Source organism: Syngnathoides biaculeatus, chromosome 13, assembly GCF_019802595.1.
Source record: "Syngnathoides biaculeatus isolate LvHL_M chromosome 13, ASM1980259v1, whole genome shotgun sequence".
Taxonomy (NCBI): Eukaryota; Metazoa; Chordata; class Actinopteri; order Syngnathiformes; family Syngnathidae; genus Syngnathoides; species Syngnathoides biaculeatus.
In genome coordinates, this window is record NC_084652.1 from 13,330,328 (window position 1) to 13,357,218 (window position 26,891).

The 26,891-nt window shown below is 41.1% G+C and overlaps 2 protein-coding genes and 1 long non-coding RNA gene across 7 annotated transcripts; 1 reads left to right on the forward strand and 2 right to left on the reverse strand.

Moving 5' to 3' along the window:
• Window positions 1-85: 85 nt before the first annotated feature.
• Window positions 86-10,054, reverse strand: nr2f6a (nuclear receptor subfamily 2, group F, member 6a). 2 transcript variants are annotated; one of them, XM_061840446.1, is made up of 5 exons: window positions 9,786-10,054; window positions 7,875-7,969; window positions 5,482-5,810; window positions 3,656-3,902; window positions 86-2,575 (listed from the first exon to the last, which is right to left on the reverse strand). In XM_061840446.1, the coding sequence occupies exons 1-5, from the start codon at window positions 10,052-10,054 to the stop codon at window positions 2,304-2,306; spliced, it is 1,212 nt and encodes a 403-aa protein (XP_061696430.1). In that variant the 3' UTR covers window positions 86-2,303. The 2 variants fall into 2 exon arrangements, with proteins under 2 accessions (XP_061696430.1, XP_061696429.1); XM_061840445.1 differs by having other exon boundaries at window positions 5,482-5,813.
• plvapa (plasmalemma vesicle associated protein a) lies at window positions 9,976-25,065 on the forward strand. 4 transcript variants are annotated; one of them, XM_061840442.1, is made up of 8 exons: window positions 9,976-10,116; window positions 12,974-13,098; window positions 20,641-20,853; window positions 21,370-21,439; window positions 21,561-22,291; window positions 22,371-23,520; window positions 23,601-23,661; window positions 24,711-25,065. In XM_061840442.1, the coding sequence occupies exons 4-8, from the start codon at window positions 21,394-21,396 to the stop codon at window positions 24,742-24,744; spliced, it is 2,022 nt and encodes a 673-aa protein (XP_061696426.1). In that variant the 5' UTR covers window positions 9,976-10,116; window positions 12,974-13,098; window positions 20,641-20,853; window positions 21,370-21,393; the 3' UTR covers window positions 24,745-25,065. The 4 variants fall into 4 exon arrangements, with proteins under 4 accessions (XP_061696426.1, XP_061696428.1, XP_061696427.1 ...); XM_061840444.1 differs by lacking the exon at window positions 9,976-10,116 and adding an exon at window positions 10,384-10,513; XM_061840443.1 differs by lacking the exons at window positions 9,976-10,116; window positions 12,974-13,098 and adding an exon at window positions 18,852-19,829.
• LOC133511484 (uncharacterized) lies at window positions 23,668-26,749 on the reverse strand. The gene is made up of 3 exons (XR_009797921.1): window positions 26,669-26,749; window positions 25,148-25,231; window positions 23,668-24,559 (listed from the first exon to the last, which is right to left on the reverse strand). It is a non-coding gene; the product is annotated as an uncharacterized LOC133511484 (long non-coding RNA).
• Window positions 26,750-26,891: the final 142 nt, after the last annotated feature.

Here is a 26,891-nt window from a genome sequence, read left to right on the forward strand (position 1 = left end):
TGGGAGTCAGCTCACACCTGTCACCATTTGAAAGTTACTACAGTTAAGCAAATATCAATTTTAGATGTTCTAGTATGCTTTTTCTGTCTTTTTTTTTTTTAAGCTTTCTACCCGAGACATCTCGGGAAATTCACTTGAGTTGAACGTGTTAATTTTGGTGGAAAAAGTTTTTAAATTATTTATCTTGGTTTTATTTTCACATCACAAAAAGTAAGCATTTGAACATGGGCATGTGTGGATATTTAACATAAAAAAACAAGTCGTTAATTGTATGGAATTGAATTGAGGCCCTCTGCAGCATGTACTGTACATAAAATTAGACATCTTTGGTGCATGTTGTAGTTTATTTGGCATTCTTCATACAGCTGTAATTACAACACTTTTTTTCAGCAAGTTTGGAAAAAACAAACATACATAACAAAAGACACACATGCCATCTTTTGATTCTTTTAAAATGCTTGCCATTCACGTAAAACTCAAGCGTAAGAACTCAGGAACACAAAAGTAAGAAACCATTAAGAGTAGTGTAATGTGGTACTAACCTTGGTGAATGACATGGATTTAGGACTTTGACAAAAAGAACCTCCTCCAGATCTCTTTTGGGGTCAAAGCAAGAGGCAAAGGCTTACGATTGATTCGTGTTCTCTGTTCTAAAATATTTGTGATTCTATAAAACAACAAACCGTCTTAGACTACGAGCGTGAGGTAAGTCCTGGTGGTGAATCAGGGGCCTTCTTTTGCCCACGTGTCAAATTTTGGTATTCAAAAATTCTTCTTGTGCAGTTTCTAATCATCATGTCGCCTCACGTCATTTATACAAAGTACAACAGCACTCAAGTCCTTAGCAATAACATGTGGGTCTTTAGAGAGGTATTTCATGTCGACACATAGAAACACATTGAGGAGCTAACAGAGAAAGCTTCGATGTTGAAATGAATTACACGAAAGGATTAAAAAAAACATTTGAACATGCAAAAGGGAAATCAAAGTTAGCCTCGATATATTTACAGAGCCGCCCAACACATCTTTGACGTAAGCTTTAGTGTTTCTTATAAAAACATAAATGAGACTCACTAAGCTAATTGGTAAAATTGATTTTTTTCCCAGAAAAGAGCTGTGAATGTACATTTCGAAATACAGTGGTGCCTTCAGATATTAGGTTCCTTCATTCCGCGGCCACGCTCTTAACACAAAATACTCGTACCGCAAATCATCACAGAATGGAAATGACATTAATATATACCAGCCTTACCAAAAATAACAGGTCTTGTAATGTGTATCATAATGAGGAATAGCACTCCATAATATAGTACTATTATAAAACTACACAGTAATGACATGATTAAAAAGAATTAAAGTTAAATAGCCATTGTGCCTGAAAGAGCACATAGGGGGCAGTATAAGATATACTGTTCATTGAGACATCTCAAGTCTTCACATTATCAGTACGTCACTTTTGTCATTCTTCACAGAGGAGGAAGAATACATGACTGAGTATGCTCATATTGTCTACTTGCTGCACTATTTCTCTTCAATCCATTGCTTAAAGGGTTACAACACTACAACATAGATGTTATTTAGTGTTTGCATGAAGTCTTCAAATGGGAAAGGCAATAAACAGCTTGAAGCCATTTTTTTTTTTTTAAAGCTTAACAATTTACCAAAGTTTTGCTTATTGTGAAGTCAGTTGACTGACTGCCACTGTATATCCCAAGCCTGCGCTCACAAAACAAAGCAGGAAAAAAATGTCCTTACAATAACTCATATCTCACGACACCACTGTATTCTGGAAAAGAAGCAACAAAAGATGAATGTTTGTGATACTTGTACAAGTCCTAAATTTATACCCAATAACAAGGGTGTTGTCAAAAAGAAGGCGGTTTGTGGTGAGGAACATTTAGGTTTTTTTTTTATGTTACCTTTTTTTAATATCAGATGAACGCATTCTGATGTCTGATGAGGTATTAGTCTCTTGTAACTGCTAGCAAATATAGCAACCACGAGCCCATATGACGTTCAAGCAGTCACAAGAGTCTATAAAAGTGGTCTACTCTGTTTTTGTGCATCAATCCGAGGATTAACTTTGGTTAATTTTCCTTGGTTTTTCTTCATTTTGTGAGCCTTGAGCCGTTTCAATTTACCCCCCCCCCCCCCCAAAATTATTTCCAAGTCTTCCAACGACAAAACCCACGCAGAGGACCATGTGCTCTCTTCATCACTACCATCCTTATTGTTCTTAACTGTATCAACAGTGCCGCATTTTCATGTTCTCAGCACTGCCAACAAAATAAAAATAAATCTTATCACATAGGCACATAAGGCCAGCTGATGGAGCTTCCAGAGAGCTGCATGTCACGGATGAGCGTCTCAATAGGGGTCTTCCCCACCAGGCGCATGAAAAAGAGCTGGGAGATGAGGCTGGCGGGTACGGCGCGGAGAGCAGGGAGGCGCAGGAGTAAGCGGCCGAAGCGCTGAGGTTGACTCGGGTACTGCATCCTTTCGTACTCGGTCAGAGCCACTTGAGCCTTCTCTTGCAGGGATTCCACGTGGACTGCGTCTGTCAGGCCACAGGCATCTAGGCAGAGAGAGAAAGAGAGATGGAGGAGGTACTTAATTAATGCTGGCGGGCTTGTTACATACAAGAGTTGTGACGGACTGCGGAGGGTTTGACTTTAATCAATGTTGGGAACAATAGATTACCAATGGTGGGCCAATGAATGTGGGTACATACAGCCGAAACTTTCTTTTAAAGGTTAAGAGTGATGCATTACAAAAAACAATGAGCAGACTTGGTTTTATCTAAATTGCAGAGATTAATCTGCGCACACACACTTGCCGTCGTGCCTCAATGAACTGATCCTATTTGCATTCGTTATCGTCTCAAAAAAAAAAAAAAAAAAAAAACGGTTATCCACTTATGATATTGAGAAGATACAAAAGCCATACGGCAAAGCGGAGGTGACGTTAGGAGACTTGCCAGACAGTCAAGGTGTCAGCTGGAGTAAAGAGATAACATCCATCCATCCATCCATGAACGCATCAGTTGTTAATAATTTGTAAAAAATAACACGCCCACATGGGGACTGACCAATAGTACCAATTTATGGAAAAAAAAAAAAAAAAAACTTTGGTCCAACTGTCCTAAAACACTGACCAAAAGTGATTTATAACTTCAATTCTGATATTTGTTCCATGAAATTATATTAATGAATTCAGAACAGTCACTTCCTTTTGTAGTGTTTCTCTTCTCTATTTCCAGGATGTTTTTTTTTTTTTTTTTTTAAATCTGATTTCATCTTTTGTGTATTCACGTCAATCTAATCTGCATAGGGCTCACAGAATCAGTAGCACTGGACCTTAAATTATATTAACAAGAAAAGGTTGATTGATGTTGTGAGGGAGGACATGAGGACAGTGGGTGATAGAGAGGAGGATGCACAAGATGGGCTTAGATGGAAAAAGATGACACGCTGTGGCGACCCCTAACGGGACAAGCCAAAAGGAAAAGAAGAAGTGTGACTAGGTGTAAGTAATAAACCTCCCAGGGTTACTTGACCTGACTATGAACATCCAGTAGGTGGCAGAGGTTCTTCGTTAATTGTGGTGGGTGTCACATTCTAATATGTAATGAAAATGAATGAAGAAGGGCGGTCACCTGGTGAGAACAGTGCGATGGCCTTGAGACAGCTGTACTCAGCGGAGTCCACCTGCAGTCGGGTCAGCTTGTCAACCTGGTCCTGGAACACCCTCACTTGGTCCATGAAGGACACCACACGCTCTGCTGACATGGGTGACGAATGGAAGCCCGCCGCGGCCAACAAGGGCGCCATGTGGAGTGGCAAGGCCGACTGGGCTGCGTTGAGGATGAATAATTCGCTCCAGCTCAGCCTCAGCAGAGCCACCTGGGATGATGTTAGTATGGTAAATCAGTAAACTTTTACTGTGTCTTTTTTTTTTTTTTTTTTTTTTTTTACAGCTTGTGTAAGGGAAGGGGCGTCGAGGAATAAGGAAGGAAATATTCATAATATGGTCCATTGTGAAGAACTGTTTATTGATGAGTGTTTCTTCAATCAAACAAGGCCAAATAAAGTGCTGTATTCCAGTTCCTATTAATTTGCAATATGCAATATGGTGTTTCCCAAAGATGTCTAAATCCTGGCATATATTGTAAAATCTCAAAGCTCACGACCAAACTAAGGTCTAAAATATACAGTGATGTCTTCTGATATCAGTTCAATTTGTTCCGTAACAAAAAAAATATATATATAAAACTCAAATCATTCACCGACACCCCAAAAAAAGGTTTTTTTTTTTTCAACACAGAAAATAGCACTCTAAAATATTTGGTCACTTTTAGTTCTAAAACATTTAGAATCCATCCATGTATTTTCCATACCACTTAACCTCACTTGGGTCACAACCTTGCTGGACCACATGCATAATTTTGGGACTTGGGAGGACACCGGAGTACCCGGCGAAAACCCACACAGGCAGGAACATGCAAACTTTGCACAGGGGAGGGTGGATTTGAAACCAGGTCCTCAGCCTTGGCAAAGAGATGTGGTAGCCAGTTGTCCACCTTGCCACCACACATACAGTAATAGTATCCATCAAATCATAATCTGTGCCGCTGATCCTCACAAAAAAATATTTACTTTATTGCGACTTCTCTGTGTGTGAGCGATGTGGCTACGGAGGGCAGTATATTACAATTATGAAGACAGACTTTCACAAATGTAAGTAACACTCATTTTTTTTTTTTTTTTTTACACAGAAGATAAACAAAAATGTGCCTGTATGGTTATATTGTTTTGCTACATGTGTTGATATACCATTTGTGTTCAAATATCAGTTGCTTAAAGGTTTACAACACCATTACTATTCATTAGCACATTGATGGAGTTTTGCATTGTTAGCATTAAGATAGTAATTGTAATCTGTAATTCTTAAAACTTGTGGTCTCTCATACATGATTACTGTATACTGCATATAAAAACTATATTAGCCGTGATGTAGATTACGCTCTGTTAAGAGTATGCCATGTAACTAAAGGGTCACCGGTTTGTATCCCTGAGCGTGTCATCACTGCTTCCCTGAACAAGACGATGAATGAATGGATGTCTGGTGTTGGTCGGTGTCGCTGTAGGCGGAGAAAGGCAGCCCCGCCCGCTTCAATCAGAATCCCTCAGAGCAGCTCACCACCAACGGGTGTGATTGAAGATTGAGTGAATATTGTGTGAAATTATAAAGTGTCTTTGAGTGGCAAGAAAGCACGATAAGTGTAATGCATTATTGTTATTATTATTATTATTTCAACAGCAACTTGTACAAAAAGTTGTTGTTATGCTGTATGAAATGCAACAGGTAGATAATTGTTCTGCCTGCAACCACAGGTTAGTGGAGAACAGACTGAGTCGGAATCACTGGTATTATATTTTCAATTGCAGTAAAAATAGATGTTGTGAAATAAATTGTACCAACCTGATCTGACACTGGCAGCTCAGGAAAATAAGGGATATTTCTGGCCCATTCCACCGTGCTGAAGAGTAGCCGAGCGGCCAGCTCGCAGATGTTATCGATGCCCATGGAATTATCAGGACCGGCCTGCTGGTTGTACTGGTGCCCGTAGCGGCTGTTGGGGTACGGCTCAGCTCTCAGCAGCTGCGAGATAAGCTCAGAAACCGGCTGACCGCCATTTCCTCCATTGTTGTTGTTGTTGTAGAATTCACCGCCTCCCAGGCCGCTGGCGCCCCCTATAGGCGTGAGGCTTGGGCTGAGACTAGGCTGCGGTGGGATGCGACCGCGTTGAACTGCTGTAGTTTGGTTGGGGGACCAAGGGGGAGGGATACAACAGGGTAGGTGGGTTGGCGGATAAGAGAGTGGGGCAGATAAAGATGAAGGGGCGGGTGAAGGAGGGGATTTGGGAAAGGAAACGAAAAGGGGGGAAAAGTTAAAACTGGGTTCAACCAGCGCTGTATGTCAGATTACAGGCAGACGGGATTGAGCCGATTAACCGTCTTTTCTTCACGATTAAAGGCATGCAAATTAGACCTCCTCAATGAGAGTATTCGTCTTCTCATCACTGCTGGATAAAAGGTTATCAAGAGAATGATACGACGCTTGCACTGTGACCATGGTAACAGCTGTCCACAAAGCAACACGGGGAATCCCTATTATCCTCAGGAATGCCGCTCTGTGGCCGACCCTGACCTCCGACCTCCCCTAAAGTGCACCCGGGCAAAGAAAATTCCTCCACAGGGAGCAATAATGTGTCTCATTAACATGCTTTATGTTCTGTTTATGTTCTATGCGAGGTAAACAACACAGACATGTCAGGTACAGTCCAGTCCTGCCACATCTGACTTTAAATCACCCTCTTCCCCACAAAAAAAAAAGATTTAAATCAAGCTCAACTAAAATTAATTTACTTGAAACAAAATATTTAAGAATGTATTTTTGCAACAGCAAGAGGTACTCCTTATAATACAAAAGAGAAACTCTTAGCAATGCCAAATCATACTCCACGAACAGTAATGTTACTAAAAGTACTTTATAATCTTGTCCAGTGGTCCGACAGTGTCTGCAAGGAGCACCTAATTTTCATGATCAGGTTTTGCTGTTACATGTATTGCTCATATTTGAATTTGTACAAACATTGATATTAACAACAGGAAAAAATTGGTAAGAGATTAATTTTAAACTTGATTGGAAAGAAAATTTAATTGGTTCAAATCATACACTAAATAAATGCAGTGTGTACAGTAGGGATGCAATGAGACCAGCATTAGAATTAGTGCCAATCCTTTACATATGTACTCATACTTGGAGGGTTGGGGGGGGGTTCTATCATAAAACAAAAAATGTACTTGTCTCATAATGTATCATGTAATTTCTTCTGTCACATTTTTTTGAAATAGTACAGCAGTTTTTCTCCAAGTTGGATGTGTCGCTATGGCTAGTATTGGCTAGGACGCCACACTGTGGGGTTTCCTCAGCTCATATTGTTCATTTCTTTTTCCCATTTTTATTTCCCTTTCCGTAACAAGGAACAAAGCAACAACCACGGCGACCATGGAAGCGTGTCTGCTTGAACAAATGAACCTAAATGACCAGACAATACATTTAATTACGCTGCAAAATTGATCAAGAAGGTTATGTTGAGCCGGGAGGGGCGGTGTGTACGTCATCACAGCACGTGACTAAAACGGGCCAACGGTGAGAGATGAGCTCCGCGGCTTACCCTACACAGAAACATTTTCTGACGTGCGTGCAGCAAGCTATGCAGAGGTGCTGCATGGGGCAATGTGAAAACCACGTGATGCAAAGCAGGCGTTGTCGGCCGTGCAAATGCAGGAGTATAAAATAGCCTCGACTTTGGGAGAAAGGCGGAGTACACCCTGAACCGGTTGCCAGTCAGTCGCAGGTCAAATATCGACACCATTACTGAGTGGGAATTGAACTCATGCTGCCCACACCAAAGTCTGGCATCTGTGCCAATACATTTTAACTGCTTCCACGACAAGCAACACCTTCGACGGGTAACTTGAGCATCACCACATTAAGTGAATTTCCGTATTGGATTGTGCTTAAAGGGTTGGTCCAGCGTCAACCACAGGCTTAGTGCTCAGGGAATTGAGTATCTTAGCAAAGCATTTATCTCTGTCACCACGACACAAGCTAGATTAAGGCTGCTAAAACACGCCACGGACCTGACATGTATACGAAGTTAAATCAACTACTACGGGGCCCAGACAGACAAGAAATGTATCTTAAAAATGTTTATAAAGGATTGTTTCAAGAGATGCAAGGCTCAGTCCTAGGGTTTAAGTGGCATACAAATGTTTTACATAAAGAACTCAAGTGATCGCAGTTACCTTCTTTGCGCATTCCCACTCGGAAACACTTCTTGAGGCGACAGTACTGGCATTGGTTGCGGTGGTGCTGGTCAATCTGACACTCTCGATTAGACCTGAAAAACAAAGAAATAATCATTGGCTCGGGCTCCTGGGACGTCATGTACTGATTAATAATAGCCCACATAGTCTTATTTTCCTTTTGGCTCATCCTGTTAGGGGTCACCACAGCCTGTCATCTTTTTCCATCCAAGCCTATCTCGTGCATCTTCTTTAACACCTACTGTCCTCTTGTCTTCCCTCACCAAATCCATCAACCTTTTCTTCAGTCTTCCTCTCGCTCTTTTGCCTGGCAGCTCCATCCTCAGCACCCTTCTACCAACATACTCACTCTCTTCGCCTGTGAACATGTCCAAACCATCTCAGTCTGCTTTCTCGAATCTTGTCTCCAAAACATCCAACTGTGGCTGTCCCTCTGTTCAGCTCATTTCTAATCCTATCCAACCTGCTCACACCAACCGAGAACCTCAGGATCTTCATTTCTGCTACCTCAGGTTCTGCTTCCTGTTGTTTCTGCAGTGCCACCGTCTCTAATCCGGCCGGCCTCACCACTGTTTCATAAACTTTGCGCTTCATCCTAGCGGAGACTCTTCTGTCACATAGTCCACATAGTACTTTTTAAAAAATCCTTTTATAAAAATCAATGATGATTGGAAAAATAAATTAGAAGATGTCAGTGTTACAATCTATAAAGTGAAAGTGCTCTGATTCTATCTTGTGTTATTTTGGTTTCACTGACAGTTAACATCATAGAATTAGCTGTTAAAACAACATTGCCACACAAACCCCAGCTAACAATTACATAGACTAACATTTTAGGATTAACATTTTTTCCAAAACCTCATTGGTTTGTCAGAGCAAAACTTGTTTCAGCACAACACATATGCAGTTATCTGAACACATTAACACATACATTTATTTAGTAAACATATCTGGTGATATAGTTTACTTAAATAACTGAATGTTTTTGTCATGTTTTTAAAAAAACATTGATTCTGAACTGCTGCAGATGATGTATGTGTGGAAAAAAATGCTTTTCTCCTGGCGTCATGATGTAATCCCTACAGATTGTGTGCAGAATTTGCATCAATTTAAGAAAATATAAGGGGTCTTCCAAGATTTTGCGGATAAACCCTGAGGTAAGAGGCTCTTGATGTCAAGGAAGTAAGACATCTCTGTTGTTTGAAGATTGATGTATTTAAGGGGTTAGCTAAGGTTAGTTTTTGTTGGTAGAAAGTGGCATTGCCACATTTTTATGTCCTTGCTTTGCTGACTGGGTAATTAAAAACAGAAGATAACCAGCAATGGAAGAGTCATTATTGCTTAACAATCAACGATTCAAAGTTGCAATGTCTGCTTTGTTTTGGGTTTTTTTGGTTTTAATAAATTTACATTGCCATTCAAGGTCAAATCCCGAAAGTGTACAACAGTGATTGTCAACTGGTTGGAGGGGAGCCAAAAGTGGGTCAACAAACAAATGTGCATTCTTCATAACAATATTTACTGTATTTGGGATCACCCGATCCAATCACGTGATTGAAAATGGGGGTCAATCGTGGTTTTCAGCTAATCAGAATAGGGTGAAAAAGATTGGTTGTATTAATTTTCTGACATATTAAAGGTGGCGAAGTAACAAAATAATCAAAAGTTACAAATATTTTTTTGCTAGTAATTGGTGTAAAATGTTTGGAAACGTTTACGTCACCTACACTAAATATACTCTATATATCATGATCAATTAATTACTCTGTATGATTGTGTATCTGAAATTATGCTTACCTATGTGACGTGGTTAACTCACCTAGTGACAGAACTACAAACATGTCGGCGGGTTGGCACACCAGCACACATTTCCCATCGTGCCCCACTCACCTGCACGTGTAGCTGAGGTTACGTCGAACGCTTCTCTTGAAGAAGCTTTTACATCCCTCGCAGGTGAACACGCCGTAATGTTTCCCACTCGACTTGTCCCCGCACACCACACAGTCCAACACGCAGGCCTTGTCGTCCTCCCCGGCCTCCATGTCGCTGCCCCCCGCTTGTGGGGAGCCGTCCTCATCCTCCCGCTTCAGGTAGCCCTTTTCCCCGAGGCCGTTGGTGCCGCCATTGGGATCTCCCCACCCCCCACTCACCATGGCCATCGCTTGGTTACCGAACCACCGAAGAAGAGCACGCCACAGTCTGGCAGCCGAGATTCGTCAAGGTAACATGAATATAAGCAGACCGCTTCTTTTAGTTAAAAAAAAAAAGTAATAATAAAAAAGCCTATAAAATGTCCAGATGTTTATAGAAGGCAGATGGTAATGATAGAGGGTTAAAAAAGAGGGAGGGTGTTTAGTAGGAAAAAACAAGCGCAGTCTCCTCCTACTGCACTATGACCTGGAAACAGTCGGAGTGCTGTAACTTTTTTTTAAAGCTTTGCAATGCATGTAAATGTCAATTTGTCTTTTCTTCGTGTCCCACCCCGCAGTCTGGTTTTGTTGTTGTCGCCGTCGAATCCGGACTCGAGCCAAGCCGACCGAAGGTGGTCCTCACTTGTCAACAGTCAGTCGTTTTTCGCGACTGTGGAGAGATGAGAAAGCTCTTGTAAATGACCTGAGGTGAAAAAAAAATGAACCGCAGAGACACACATCCACAGCCCAGTGTTTAGCTAATGACTGAAATGGGAAACGAACGCGAGCGCAAGCCCGTGCGGGCTTTAACACTTAATTCCCTCCCACTGAATATAAATCTTTCGATGCTTACCTCCGATTGAGCATGAATATATCCGTATCTCTAAATCCTCTGCCGCTAGATCTTCGCGTCCTCCATCCCGAGAGCGAGTGCGGCTTTCCTACTCTGCTGTAATCCTCTCAGCGGTACCATCGTGACCCACAAAGTGAAGCTATTCCACGTCATTTGCTCATGTGGCCGTAGGCTTCTCTTCAAGGCTCCACCAAAAAGGAAAAAAATGTGTGCGCTGTCAAGTTGACCTCCAAATTGCGCTCACCCCCTCACACACACGCGCACACAGGGCGGTGTGGGTTCAAGACGAGGAAGTGTCGTCCTTTCCTCGCTCCTTCCCAGAAGCCTTAGCTGTGCTCCGAGCTTCTCCTTTGCAAGCCTTTTGTTGGTGCTTGGCCACCAAGAACTAATGATGTGCGGCCTAGCCGCTGCTTTTCATGTGTGTGTGTGTCTGTGTGTGCGTGCGCCTTCCCCTGTGGCAAGAAGAGGTGGGGGTGGAAAGCAGGAGTGTGCTTACTCTTTCGCTTCCCAGGCGTCTACACATCGCATTCAAGAGAAAATCCAGAGCTACAGACCATTTGAATTAGGCTCTACGTCTTCCTCTCGCTATATATTCCTCCCCCCACCTCAGTGTTTTTGAGTGCTAGAGAGAGAGAGAGAGAGAAGCAAGCAGGAGAGGGCGAAAGGCATAGGGAAGGGAGGTGGAGTGTGTGCAGAGGGGGAGGGGTGTGTGTGTATACTTGTTCTGAGGGATTTGACACTATTCAAACCCTGTGGTTGCCATGGAGCTGGCTGCCTTATATGGCCATTGGAGTCAAAGAGCAAAGAGAGTGGGCAGTGTGGGGCACACACACAACAAGAATGTGGAGGATATCTGCTGAGATGCAAAGAGGTGACCCCAAGGCCTTAAAACACACAAGCACACACACACATCCACACAATACCAGATTACACTCTGCTACAAATACAAGCATGTTGGCCTTTTGTCACACAGAAAGCTATTCGCGGTTAACCAAATGGCAACGATGGGAACTTTCCCAATGTACAGTGGTGCCTTGACGTATGAGTTTAATTTGTTCACTGACCGTGGTCGTAAGACAAACCCCTCGTATTTAAAATCGTCTTTCCTCATTGAAATGAATGCAAATGCTATTAATCCGTTCCAGCCTTTGACAAACAACTGTGGTGCATATTTTCACTAGGAAAACAATGTATCATACTTCATAAAAATATACAGAACTGACACAAAATCTTAATAATGAAACAAATTTTGTCTTCACTTTTTTTGCTTCAATTCAGTGGCCATCATTCTGCTCCTGGTATAATACAGACAACTGGATATACAGTACATAGAGAAGTGTCACAACTCCTCAGTAGTAATATTAGTGTGTGTGTGTGTGTGTGTGTGTGTGTGTGTGTGTATTGTTATATTGTCTATATGTTCCATCACTGTTTGTGTTCAAATATTGCCTCAGCTTCCCAAAAGGGTTACATTTTGCATCTGTTAGCATTAATGGAGCATACATAAAGGCTAAGGCTATGTAGCTGTTTTAAAAACAGTGTATCCAGCAATCCATTTTCTCAGCTGCTTATCCTCACAAGGGTCACAGGAGTGCTAGAGCCTGTCCCAGCCGTCATTGGGTAGTAGGTAGGGCACGTCTTGGACTGGTTGCCAGCCAATCACAGGGCACATCGAGACAAACAGCCGCACTCACAATCACACCTCGGGGCAATTTAGAGTGTCCAATTAATGTTGCACGTTTTGGGGTGTGGGAGGAAACTGGAGTGGCCGGAGAAAACCCATGCAGGCACAGGGAGAACATTGTGATTATAAGCGGCAAAGAAAACGGATGCATGTTTATATGCCAAACTCCTTGTGGTGAAGTGAATTAAGTTCACTGCCACCGTACACAGGTTGTATCTAAAGTTTCCGCTCACTAGTCAAAGCAAAAAAAAAAAATTGTAACAGCAGCTCGTATTTCGAAAAGCTCGTATGTCAAGTGTCAGTCACTTGTATTGATTGGAGAGGAAGATTTTGTCTGGTTATTTGTAAACACATTTTACTGTGTATGTTTCATGTAATGTTTTATGTTGGATTACTGTACACTTTTTTTAAAGTTATATATTTCCTTGTTTTGACCTGTTGTAAGCGATCAGGTCGGCATTGTCTTTGAGAAACTGTTCTCCATTGCCTCATCTGCTTAAATGAAAGTTAAATAAAAAATTCTAATAAGGCACAATGTATTTAATTTCCAACACGAAACCCTCCACTCTTTTCATGTATATTGTGCTGCGAATAAAAGGTTAACATTTTATGGTCATTGCTCATTTCTCAGGCGCTTAGTGGAGCACACAGTGAGAGGTCAAACAGACTTTGGCACCCTTGCCACGGTAAAAAGCCTGAGGTCAAATGCAGATAAAAAGGAGGACAGCACCCAGAACAACCTCGGATAAGAGATAAGTAATGAATCTTCTTGTAAATGTTATGCTCTTTGTGTGTGTGGGGTGGGCTGGGGGTGCTTTCACAGTCTCACAGATACGGACATATGAAAGCACCCTGGAAGACAGTCTATATGCAACCTTTTGTCTTATCTACACAGTGCGATGAAGGATTTTAAGTCATTCTGCCCTTCACAGACACATTTATGGAAATCCTAAAGCAAAACCAAGCTTACCCCCTGGAGACCACAGTGTGTGTGTCACAGGGAAGCATTGTCCTAGACTCCTAGCCTTTGTGCAGCTAATAGGTCATCAGATGGGTGTGTTGGGGGGAGGAGTGAGTGTGTGTGTGCGTTAATTTGAATAAAAGTCCCCTTAATTAGGCCACTGTTTGCCTCCTTGTTGTCTATTCTCGTGTGCGGTTTGCAAAATATGGCTTGTCAGTGGATGAAGGGTCCTCGGAAGGCGCCAGTATGGTACTTAGTGCCTGCGAACGAAAATGCCAATCTGTAGTTTTGTAGCCAAAAACACTAAACAGCAAAACAAACCAGTACAAGTTTGTTTTGTAAGAAAATTTAACTCAATGACAGTGGTTGTCAAGTACAATGGCATGTACAGATGAACTGACTTTTTTCAGGGTATGAGCAATGATTGAACCGTTTGTTTGTTTGTTTGTTTTTTACTTGCGAGCAAAATATTGAGATATGAGCACTGCATTGTGACAGTGAACTCATCTCGCATCACAACAAGCAGCAATTTGCCATATAGTGATTCTGAAAAGAGGCTGCAGGCAATATATTGCTGCTCCCAGATGAAGTTTGTGGTTTAACATAAAAAAAAGACAATTGTATCTGTATTTTAAACAACACCTGCTTAGCTTAATGCTAACAAACAGTAGAAAACAGCATAGATGGGCTAACAAATAGCATAAGTGTCGCAGTTTGCTATTCTTCTTTTTCCTTGACCTGGATAAAGTCCTTGAGCTTCTTAATAATAATACTGCACTGTAATCAATAGGAACATTAATCAACATTTAATATGCTATTCTCATCACACCTTAGTGATGAAAAGTTTTTAATTCATCTTTATACTTGACTGACACCAGTGCTATTGGAAAGATCATCATTACATTTTTACAAGGTGTGAAATCATTGATGGAAGGTTTTTCTTTTATACTTCAATGGGGAAATAATTTGTGATTCATATCAATTGATAATAACATTTAGTGCTGGCCAACAGAAAAGAGTTGTTTGTAGGTTGTATCCAATGTAATGTTGGTAGTACTTTATATATATATATATATATATATATATATATATATATATATATATATATATATGGGTAGAGCATTGGTTTGGTCATGAGTTCGTTTCTCAGTGGGGCCTCCACTCCCCAAAAGGTGTCGCATCAGGAAGGGCATCCAGCGTAAAAAGTGTGCCAAACAAATATGAGCGTACATCTGAGATGACACGCTGTGGTGACCCATAACGGGACAAGCCGAAAGAAAGTTATTGCTTGTGTTTAGTGAATCATGCTGAAGTTAAATTTGAAATGCTGAATCTCAATGTTTGCTTAAAAAAAATAAAAGCAACGTCACAATTAAGAGTGCTGAAATTTCTGGCCTATAAACTGCGACTTTTTTCACACACTTTCAACCCTGCGAGTTATGCAGTGATGCGGCTATGTGTGCATTTTTCTAACGGGCCGCAAGGGGGCACTCGAGCGGAAAAGGTAAGAGTGAGACCGGTGGAATGTATGTGCCAAGGAAGTGACTTTTACCGGTCCGGCCCTGTTAGTGCTGCGCTAGCGTGTAACTGCTATGTCTCAGTGATTTTTACCGGTATGTTTTTTTATTTTTAACCGGCCCTATTAGTGCAGCGGCATTAGGGTTAGCGCGGCGGTGCTAGCATTAAACTCTCTGTGTACCGTCTTTCTTTGTAAATATCTCATGTTTCAATGTGGGCACTTGTGGCTTTTACACAGCTATGGCGTATATATGTACCAAATGGTATATTCTTTACAAATGTACTCAGTGAGAGTTATAACCAGGTGCGCTCTGTTGGCCGGGAATTACTGTATATTCCCAAATCATTCAGCCCTAGTCCTGATTGATAACAAGGTAGCTTTGATTCAGTCCGCATCGTTACAACCTTATCGGCTTGTAAGGAACGAGGACTGGTTTAGCCAAATGAACAGATGTTGCTAGGCGATTTTTATACAGTTTAGGCACATTGGCGCAGAAGGTTGGTGACCCAGTGGCAACCCTGTCAAAGGTAGAGATTACTACAGTATTTTGGAATCAGGAAGGACACTAAATAACCAAAATGTTTGGCCCAGGTTACATTTTAGATGCCACTGTAGTTTTACAACCATAACCTTTAGCTAATATTGTGGCAACTGAGTTGAAACACAAAGACCTGAACAAACGGTCTATATTTTGACCATTTCAAAGTCATCAAATGTGGACAGCTTTTTAGCAAGGAAATGCTCTCTGTGTCTGTCATCCCCCATCCAGTGGGACTGTGATGGATACCACGGGGGAGGCAGCAGTGACATGACCTTTGAACCAACTTGCTTCTCCTGTTGAAGAAGCAAAATATTTGTCGACATAAATGTTGCGACCACAGACAGTTGCAGTGTATTCTGTATTATAACAATATATCACATTGAATCTTTTTTTTTTAAGCTGTAAAGCAGTTTGTCTTTTATACTTCTTTCTTTGCATTAAATTTCTGATCAACAGACGGTTGTTGTCTTAGTTAAAGTAGTTGCGCAGACATCCCTTTACAAGTTTGCCTTTATATACCATGTAAATATAATGTATGCGTTCACGTGTTTCTTGTGGGCTGGTCTGGTGGCTCAAAGCTACAAAATTGTTTGACGTTTAACCTCATCATGTGGCATTTCAGGGCAGGCCAAGCCCTTCTCAAGTCAGCTATTGATTCACTTAACATTTGAGTTAACCTTTAAGGGCCGTATGGAAGCCCGTCCCCCAAGCAAATGCGATCACACCCACCCACCACATGACTGGATGTCTTAAGTTAGGCCAGCTCTCTCCCTGAGGCATCCACACATGTAATTCAATCTCAGGGTGTGAGCGGCATTGCCTTAACCACATCAACATATGGAAAGTCGGTCTTTACTTAAAGTAATCACGAGACGTCTGTGCGTCCTTCTCAAACGGACGCCGTTTTCATTACGCCCCAATGCCCGTCACTTTTTAGACTTGTCGTGACAGCTACTCCCTGAGACCAGAGTGACCTGTGACCTTTGAAGAATGGATGAGCCTAAAATCCAAAACAGAAGCCTTTTGTGCAGGTCAAAGGGAAAACATCTGCTGAGCCCAGGACAGAGATAGAAGAGGGGATCAACTATTGGCCATTCAACATTTTGTCTTTAAAGCCAACTCTGAGAAGAGTTACATCACACCATTGACGCACAAATCCTTTTTTTCCCCACCTACTGTTAATTCATAGCAGTTCTTCTTGGTATTGCGTGAACAAAAATACATAATAAAAAACTTAAATACGATTGAGGGAAAATTTCTTTGAAATATGACTTCTGCTGCTGTATGTCTTAATTGTACTTGCAATTTGAAGTTCAACGTATCTGAGCCTTAACATTCAACGACACTTTCCTACTTAATGACTTGGTCAATCGTGAACTGATAAATTAGCAAATTATTAATCCCTTGCACAACTACCGACAATCAGGAACTTATTGCAACAAACAAATTTGACCCATGCGAGGATTGAATAACAGTGTTTTGAAGTGCCACCTTCTATTATTTTACTGAACCATGCTTTTCATCGTAACCATTTCACATTCCGTTGAGAACGCTCCAGCCAGAGCCAGTTGAACTGCATCATCTGCAAAAGCCAAAATCCTGAAGCCACTAAATTGGAACCTCGACTGTGCCTAAAAATTCTGTCCACCAAGGTTTTCAACAGAATTGGAGACAAACGGGAGTCCAGCCATCACTGGAAACAAAAACTGTATGACTTACTGGCTTTTGTGCTCAATATCTACAATCACAAATCCTTATGTGGGTGACAGCATTTGGTTGAGCCACATACAGTACTTTGTGATTGTGATAAGAAACAGAATGATAGCCAATTTGGAAGTGACCTAAAGCTTCTGTTGTTGCCGGCCACATGTAGGGAAGCAACTCGTTTGAGTCTTTGTACCACAATAAAATGACAAGGGCAACCATAATGGACCAGATAAGCTAAAAGCTAGCTGAGCAGCTTCTATTTCTTTTACTGCATTTTTTTTTTGGTTGGGTGGGGGTGGAATTTCAGCAATTTGGATACCATGTGGCACCATGATGCCTTTCACATGTCGGCCCTTTTTACTGCAACAGATTTATGGTTTGGGGGAAGAAGCTTGCAATTGTCAGAGGAGGAGATTATGTGTAGGGTATGCTGTCCCGTGTTTTGTCACCTCTAGTGGACCACACACTACAAAAACAATAAACACAGACGTACCAATTTTCTTTCATTTCAAATATTTTCCATTTTAAAAATTTGCACGTCTTCCCCGCTTTAGATAATGTTGTCAGTAACACCTTCCACTATATGCTGAGGTCAAGAATAAAGATGATTCAATGGTTTGAAGTTTTAGTTTCCTAAAATCTTGGTGAGTCTTATTTTAACTGAGTGATTTATGAATCTATTTTGAAACAGCAGATTAAGAATATCTTCACACTCTATTAGTGCACATTAAACTGTTTAGCACTCTTTTGTTTATTTGTGGGCCAACAGAGAGGCATGGGAAGTATTTATCACTTCCCCTGCAGTCCTGCTCCCTCTCCCTATCGTGCTCGGTACAGAGAGCTCTTTCTCCAGGGCAGTCACATGATGCAGAATGTTTCTTTGATATTAGTAGCCAGACCTTTCAGAGCAAGTTAACAATTAGCCAAACCCAATGGAGGGAACCCCATGTGATCCCAACACGCAGGTTTATCGTCATTGCTTTTCAAATTCATTATGGAGAGTTATGTGAGCGTAATCGCGTTGCAGTTAGTGGAACAATTTGTGAGAAAAGGCATTTTCTACATTTCTTTGGGGCAAAAAAATGATGGCCCACAATAAATAAAAAAAAACATTGACATCATTATAGTATATAACATTTATTGTTTTCTCTGTTACTAATAGTCTCTTCCCCAAAAACTTACCTCACCCAGAAGGTTCTGGTTTACGTTTCCCTCGCCTATGATGTTGTCCAACTGTAATTGTCTGACTTGTCCACTGAGTGGCAGTGCAGTCATGACTGCTTAGTTGTACATGGCTGTAATTACCATTCTCTGGTATACAGTTAGGTTCAGAAGACTTAGTGGAAGAACAAACAAATCTATATATTCGACTTGAGCCAAGCAGTTCTGTCCTAAATACAGATTTGTTCTCAATATAATTGTATTATTTTGAATTAAATGGCATGGTGGTAGACTGGCTCACAGTTCCGAGGACCGTGGTTCAAATCCTGTACCCGCCTGTGTGGCGTTTGCATGGTCTACCCGTGCCTGCGTGGGAGTTTTCTGGGCATTCTGGTTTCCTCCCACATCCTAAAAACATGCATTAATTGGACATGAATGTGAATGTGAGTGAGAATGGTTGTTACTTTATATACGCCCTGCGATTGGCTGGCAACCAGTTCAGGGGGTACCCCGCCTCCTGCCCAAAGAGAGCTGGGATAGGCTGCGGCACTCCCGTGCCCCTTGTGAGGATAAGTAGCTCAGATCATGGAACAATGGATCTTTTGAATTACGCAATATCTAGTTGGGGGGGGGGCGACAAAAAGATTGCAAGCACAAACACTGAATACACATTTAGGCATATAAGTATATGATTACAGCATGTGTTTTGCAACTCAACAGCATGAAATATTCCTGGTAAGTGGATTCTAATTATCGATATTATATAACACTTGTCTAAAGGGTTTTCAAGACATTAATGGGAGTCGTCGGTTTAAGGTTTTAAGGTTTTGTTCCTCAAAACTATCAGGCAGATGTGCTTACCAGTCGTCAACCGTGCTGTCCACTTTTAATTAATTACATATAATTATTTGGATGTTACTGTGCACCTCGTATGACTTACAAATAAACAGTTCAAACCCACTCCCCAACTTGAAACCTAAAATTATTTTATTGGTTATTACTGAGAACTTACAAATTAACTGATGGTTTAAATGTCTTGGTTTTGATATAACAAATGGAAAAAGCCTGCTGATCTCTCATATACTGGAATATACACATTGGAACAAACACTACGTCTTTCAAAGTGAGTTACACTGTGCAGCCAAACAATCCTTGAATAGATCTCAAAAAGGGAGGAATGTTGCGCTGCACATCTTCCCGTCCCGATGTTTTCACAGGAGAATAAAAAATGACCCACTTCAAATTCAATTTCTCCCAAATGTCCCTATGTTTATGTCTTGCATTTTCTCTAATATCCTGCGTTTGTTGGCGCCTTTCTATCTACAAGCCAGGACATTAGAAACCTTTGGCCATCAACATCTCTATGACTTAGTGCTTCCTGTCAAGATGAGGCCTGGCGGATCAACAATGCCTGGCAGGAAAAAAAAAGTGATGACTGTTACTGTCAAGCCAGTACTTCTCATTTTGAATGTGTGTGTGTGTGTGTGCACGTCCTGTGAGACAGAGGGCAGCTTACCCACGTCATCATGTTGGACTGAGACTCAGTGCATCAAAGAGCCTCCCATAGAGAACAACCTGAACCATTGTCCTCCTGGCGGGTATGCACCGGAAAACACTGTTCATGATCCCATAAAAATGTTTTTGGCACACGGATAAGGGCATGTTTCGCACAGTGAGATGGATGGCTTTATGAAGAGACGAGAAACCGAGGCTGTTTTTTGCGGAATGTCAACTTTAATGCTGGTTTGCAGACTCCAGATCTTTAGTCAGTCACAACAAATACTGTATGGTTAATTCAGATAAATTAAAAGCCCATAGACATTGTTTTGTGATTTAACACTATGCATACTGCACATGTTTGCATAGAGGCCACATTTGACATCCCAGAAAGATGGGCCACCCTGTAGAGTAGGTTGAGAGTGATGGTGGGCGGGGTCTGAAAAACTAACTTCCCACCATGGGAAGTGTGTGGCCAAAGCAGTTTATAAATTCCTACCCATGTTTACACCTCACCCACAATCTGATCGATTCTTATGTTTTCATCGCTATACAAAGGAAACGTCTGGTCCACTTTTGTAGTGTGTTGGGCTTTGTCAGACAAACGAGCACCAGCCATACAATACGTGAGCGTAGCCTCCAAGCTGCCCTCATGTTATCTGGATTCCAGAGTGCGTAGGCGGAACTTGTGCTTCTTTCTCTCTGACTTTCTTTGGTCCACCAGCGGTGATGTATAGCAGCGGCTACTCCCAGGTGTCCAAGGGCAGACCACAGGCCCAAAAGAAGATGCAGTATCGGTCAAAGAGCAAGAGCTGCGGCTACTACTTGAGGATCATCTTCTTCTTCTCCTCACTGATTCAGTCACTCATCATAGTGAGCCTGGTTCTCTTCTTGGTCTATGGTAAAACACAGGACTCCGCTTCAACAACACGCATACAAGACTTGGAGGAGAGCTTCAGTCGGCTCTCCATTGAGAATGTCGCTCTCCGGCAGCAGAGGAGGAACCTGACAACACTACTCAACGTCACCCTGACCGAGAAGACCCGCAACGACTGGGACCTGTTGAGAATTCGACGGTTGTCAAACATCTCTGTCACGTTTATTCAAGACCTGGACAAGAAACTGGTGAGGAACTAAAGAGCAAATGTTTTTCACTAATGCAAATTTAGGGGAGAAAAGTTAAAAGAACAATACCAATTTGACTGATATATTTCTGTAATCTATATTCATGAAAACATGGAGGCAGAAATCTGCCTCTACAGATTAGATTCTTTTTTTTTTTGTTGTTGTCAGAAAATTGCCGATTTAATAATGTGCATTGTATTATGGGTATTGTTTCCAGTGGTGTAGAAATGCACCTCAACATACCTAAATATTTTGTCCAGCTACCGGGTAGAATTAAAAAAAAAAAGAAAAAAAAAAGGATGTAGTGCCAGAACGTAATCCACAGAAAATACAATTTACATTCAATCAAAATTGACTTTTTTTGTAATATTTGTATTGTTACATATTCTAAACCAGGCTGTCACATTTTCATTAACCACAGTCAAGAATATCATGGGCAGATTGCTAATAGTGACTCAATGTCAATTATTTTCACAATTTTATTCATTTATTTATTTGTTTGTTTGTTTTTTACAGCAAGAGACAAATCTTGAACTGGTGATGTGCAGGAACCAGGCGCGTTTGCAACAAAACTGCCTACGACCTCGTAAGTAGAAAATTTTTTAGTGGAAACACCAAATCACTTTTTATGTAACATGTATCCTCGACTTTTCTCCTGATGTACTCTCTGAAGTTTTGCTAAAATGTGTCATCCTCTTCATTTAAAGAATTGGCAACAGTGTCTCAGATTGGAGGTTGTAACTGTAACCTGCAGATGGAGCGTGTGACTTCAAAACTCGAACTTGTGGAATCCAACTTTACGCAAACAATACAGAAGATGAGAATGGACATGGACCAGATTACCAAAGACAGGGACAACTTTAACCTGGAAGCCATCCGTCTAAGAAGAGAGAAGACCCTCCATCTAAAGGAGATTGAATTTTGCATACAAAGTAGCAAAGAAGACTTTGTTCAGTCCCTGAGTGGTCTCTCCAATGTCTCAAGAGCTTTTCTACTGAAGATTGAATCTCTCTTCCCGGAGCACATTGCCTTCCAGGTCACCTGTGAGAAACAGAGAGAGCACTTGGAGCAGATCCGCACCAACTGCACCAGTTTGTCTAGAGCGGTGGAGGACCGGTTCCAGAGGTACCTGAATAATGTAGGCGATAAGATGTCTGAGATCCAGTCTCAGAACAGCCGCTTGAAGGCTGAGAACCTGCGACGGTCTGATGACTACCGTGTATGCAGTCAAAACCGCTCTGGTCTAATCATAGAGCACAGACAAACCCTAGAGAAGCTTCAGATGAAATACGACAAGGACTATGAGGGGCTTCTTTTGGAAAAAAGCAGGCTCAGCAGAGATATTGAAGTCCTGGAAAAGGACATCAATTACAAAAATAAAGACATACAATACCTCACAGAGCAACTTCGGCAGCTCAACATTTCCTGCATTGCTAAGGTATATTTGTGTATGTGTGTCTGTATGTATTCATAACATTTTTTTTTTCATATGTTACATTACTTTCATTTTATTTCAGATTGGACTTGGTGGTTTACCAGGAACTGGCATGGGACAGTTAGGGAGGGGAGGTTCCTCAAATTTTGGGTCAACGGCATTAAATCCAAGTCTTGGCTCAACTGGGTCAGGATTAAATAGGTTAGGATCAACTGCGTTGGGCTCCTCAAATTCTGGGTCAACTGCATTAAATCCAAGTCTTGGCTCAACTGGCTCAGGATTAAATAGGTTAGGGTCAACTGGGTTGGGCTCCTCAAATCCAAGTTCAACTGGGTCGGGATTAAACAAATACGGATCAACGGGGTTGGGCTCTAGTCTTGGTTCAGTTGGGTCAAGATTAAACAAACCAGTCTCACCAGTGTCACGTTCCTCTGGTACTGGCTCAACTGGGCTTGGGTTAAACAAACCAGGCTCAACATTGTTGGGTTCCTCAAGTGGATTAAACAAACCAGGTTCAACAGGGTTGGGCTCCTCTGGTCTTGGCGCAGCTGGGTCAGGAATAAATAAACCAGTCTCAACAGCTTCAGGTTCCTATGGTTTTGGCTCCACTGGGTCAGGAATAAATAAACCAGGCTCAACAGGTTTAGGTACCTCTGGTCTTGGCTCAGCTGGGTCAGGAATAAATAAACCAGGCTCAACTATGTTAGGCTCCTCAAGTCTTGGCTCAAATGGGACCGCATTAACCAAACCAGGGTCAACGGGGTTGGGCTCTTCAAGCCTTGGGACAACTGGGTCAAGATTAAATCGATTAGGATCAACTGGTTTGGGATCTTCAACTCTTGGCTCAATTGGGTCAGCATTAAACAAACCAGGTTCAACAGTGTTAGGTTCTTCTGGCCTTGGCTCAACTGGGTCAGGACTGAACAAACCAAGCTCAACAGGGTTAGGATCCTCTGGTCTTGGTTCAACTGGGTCAGGATTAAACAGCCAAGGATCAACTGGTTTGGGCACTTCAAGTCTTAGCTCAACTGGATCAAATAAATCAACATCAAGTCTTAAAAGCTCTGGTCCTGGGTCAAGTGGGTCGTCTAGTTCTGTATTTTCCTGGTTCGGGCTTGCGCCAAGCAACAGTAACACAGGACAAAGTAAACCAGGAAGTGGAACAGGAAGAGGAACATCAAGTGGATCTTCAGTTGGAACAGGACGGACTGGTGGTCTGGGAGGTGGATCACGTGAGGAAAAATGCTCCATTAATTACACCGTTGTGTCAGCGAGTGTTGGCAGATGAATTTATGTTATTCTTCTTCCACAGTCAGCGTTGCTCAGCACCTTGAAGCTCTGCAACGTATCATCAACCCCTCCTATTCCAATGAGTGAGTATGAAGTACTAAAGCTGTTATTTGTAGTCAAGCTCTTGAGTCTATTAGAATATCAAAATCATCTTTATTGGCCATTGTATTGTAAAAACACAAGGAATTTTTTTCCGGCAGTCGGTGCTTCCCTGGTCTGAGATTCAGAACAAATAACAACAAAGTAACAACAACAAAGAACAAGAGACATTTCTGTTGATAGGAACTATTCCCTATAAGAGTCAGATATAATCAGAATTTGTTTTATTACTTTATTACAGGGCCAAAAGAATAAGTGGTAATAAAAATAATTACGCCACCCGTTTCAATGTCAGGTTTTTGTGGTATAAAAATATGAGGCTAAATTAAACAATTTAAAATCTTTATCCACCACGAACATGGCTTTATAACCTGTCCAACAATCAAAATGAAAAAAAATGAAAATCTTTTTTTATTGCTTAAAATTTCTCACATTTTTTTCAAGGTGTCATGATAGATGTGTTTAATGTATTTACGTCACACAACAATAACTTGTATCAAGAGGCTAAATTAAACAATTTAAAATATTTTTCCACCATGAACATGGCCTATAACAGTGATTTCCAACCTTTATAGAGCCAAGGCACATATTTCACAATTGAAAAATCCCACGGCACACCAACAAAAGTAAATGTCACCAAAAATGGATAGATTAATTAATGTATGTACTTCCTGCCATCTAATAGAAGAGGATTTTTTTTGTTCTGTCTGTCATTGTGCCTCACTGATGAATAAAGATACATTATTTCTTGGAAATATTTTTTTTTTTTTTTTTTTTTTTGCAATTACATAAAATTGTATAACTTACCACGTCACACCTGAAGAGCGCTCACGGCAGGCTAATGTACCCCGGCACACTGTTTAGGAATCACTGGCCTATAACCTGTCCAACAATCAAAATGGATAAAAATGAAAATCTTTTTTTGTTGCTTAAAATTTCTCATATATTTTTCAAAGTGTCATGATAGATGTGTTGAATGTATTTACGTCACACAAGTATAACTTGTATCAAATTTCTTATTGTGTCTTTTCAGAGAGCGACAAGAGCTGTCCAGAATGATGGGTTAGTCTATCGCAAAGAAGACTGAAAACTGCAATGGATTTATCAATGCCAGCTCATAAAATTTACCATGCTATTCATAAATGTGCTTTATAATATGCTCTCTTGAAGATGCTGAATACTAAAGTATGCACATTCAAAAGAATATACAAACTTAAGCACTTTTTTTTTTTACGCAGAATGGGAAATGTGTATTTTAATCACATGTATCTCGAAGTGTGTACAACCATGAGAAGAAGCCTATGTGGTATTTTTAAACTTGTAAATACAGAAGTCTTTGTTTATTTGTGCCTCTCTCTTTTTAATAAACAAATGTACTTGAGATATTATTCCATTCCCACCCGGAAGTAGCTGTTTGTCCTTGTGTGCTTCGCCTATTGTGTCGCTAATGGTTTCCAAACAACACCTTACTTGCCTCCTCCACCCCAAGATGAAGAACACATTTACTGGCTCCATGATGAAATCCATCCACCGTGTTTACATTCACCTGCCAACCTGTCAGCAGATGGGAGTAACCGCCTCTAATATTATTAACCAAAACAATACCCTGTACTTGACTGTAAAAAGAACATGGAAATCCATGAGATAAACAAAATCCAAATAGATCAAGCAAATGTTTACAGGGTTGGCTATTTTTGAATCAAACGAGTGTCATGACCTTTCATAATAAAAGGTATCACGACTGTTGCTGGAAAAAAATTAAGATAGTTTGCATGAAATATTCAGATGTGACTTGGGCACCTGTGCTATTTGGCTAAGGATATTACATATTGTTAGCAACAGCATAATTGCCGATGTCATGTTTAAAAGTTTTTTTGGGAATGAAAAAAAAATAAGTATCCAGTTGCTTTCAGCCAGCCTTTGCAGATTACCATGATTATTATCATTATCAATCCATACACACAAAGAAGATTTTTAGCAAGCACGTTGATTTTTTTAATGATATTTTGACATTTTTTTTCTTATTTCCTTGATTTTATGTTGCTTTGTTTCCCCCAAAACATTCACAAATGACTGCCAATTATGCTCTTAAGTTAACCGTGAGAATCAAATGAGTGCGATGAGCTTTCATGAATAAAATCTTGGATCACGACTGTTGCTCGAGAATCATGACATTTAGCGCACGTAAAGACAGTCAAATGAAATGAATGATCTGCCTTCAATTGGATTTCCACAGACAAGCAAAACGTCACTATAGGAACACACAAACATCCTGTCTGTTCTACTGTGAGAGGATGTTTGGAGCCTTCTGTAAATCCCAGTGTGTATTGTAGTGCCAATTAATGCTTGGATGCGGCTGAATAGAGAGCTCTCGTCAAAAGGATTTCCTTTGTATAATATCAAGTAGTTTGCCACTTATAGACTGTAGAGCGCCCAGCCTGAGAGTCTGCGGTCATGATTTTAAAAGTCGCAGCTAATTTGTTGACCAAGATAGTCAATGTGCAAACATGATTCACTCTTATCTCAAAATATTTTCCTGCATTGTCAGCTCATCTCAGTATATATTCCTCTTAAGAACAAATTAACTAATGTTATGGAAGGACTTTAACCTCAAAGGATGTATTTTACTCGGGGGGTGTTATGATGTATTAATTTTCCTGTAGGCAACAAATATGTTTCATCACAACGTGAAGTTCAACTGGAGCTCTTATTCAATGTGCCATTTGTGCCCCTGGAGCTAGACACTGTCATGATCCAGCAGCACAGGGAGGGACCCAAATGCAGGAGTTCCAGGCAACGACATAATATTCAAAGTGACTATTCCAAGAAACGGTTGAAACCAAAAGGCATTCCAAAACAAGGCAGAGGCACAAAAGCGCTAGTCTCGGCAGGATCCAAAAAGCATGAAACGAGCCCCGATGTGACAAGTGACAAGACGTGGTCAAACTAAAGGGCACAGAATCGCTGTGACTAAGGATTGCTCTAACTTACACACAGTAGCAGAGTATCCCAGAATGCATTGAAACATGCGCGACGAACTAGCAAATGCCAGTGCCAAATTCTAAACCTAAATGCCTAGTCAATTAGAGTGCCGAATGCGAAACAGGTTTGACAGGTGTCCGAGGTTACCGCCCAGAGCAATGGCCTGGTCACGCCCCTCACGGCTTTGCTCATGACAGACACCTGCCGTCCGCAAGACTGGAAAAAGCAATAT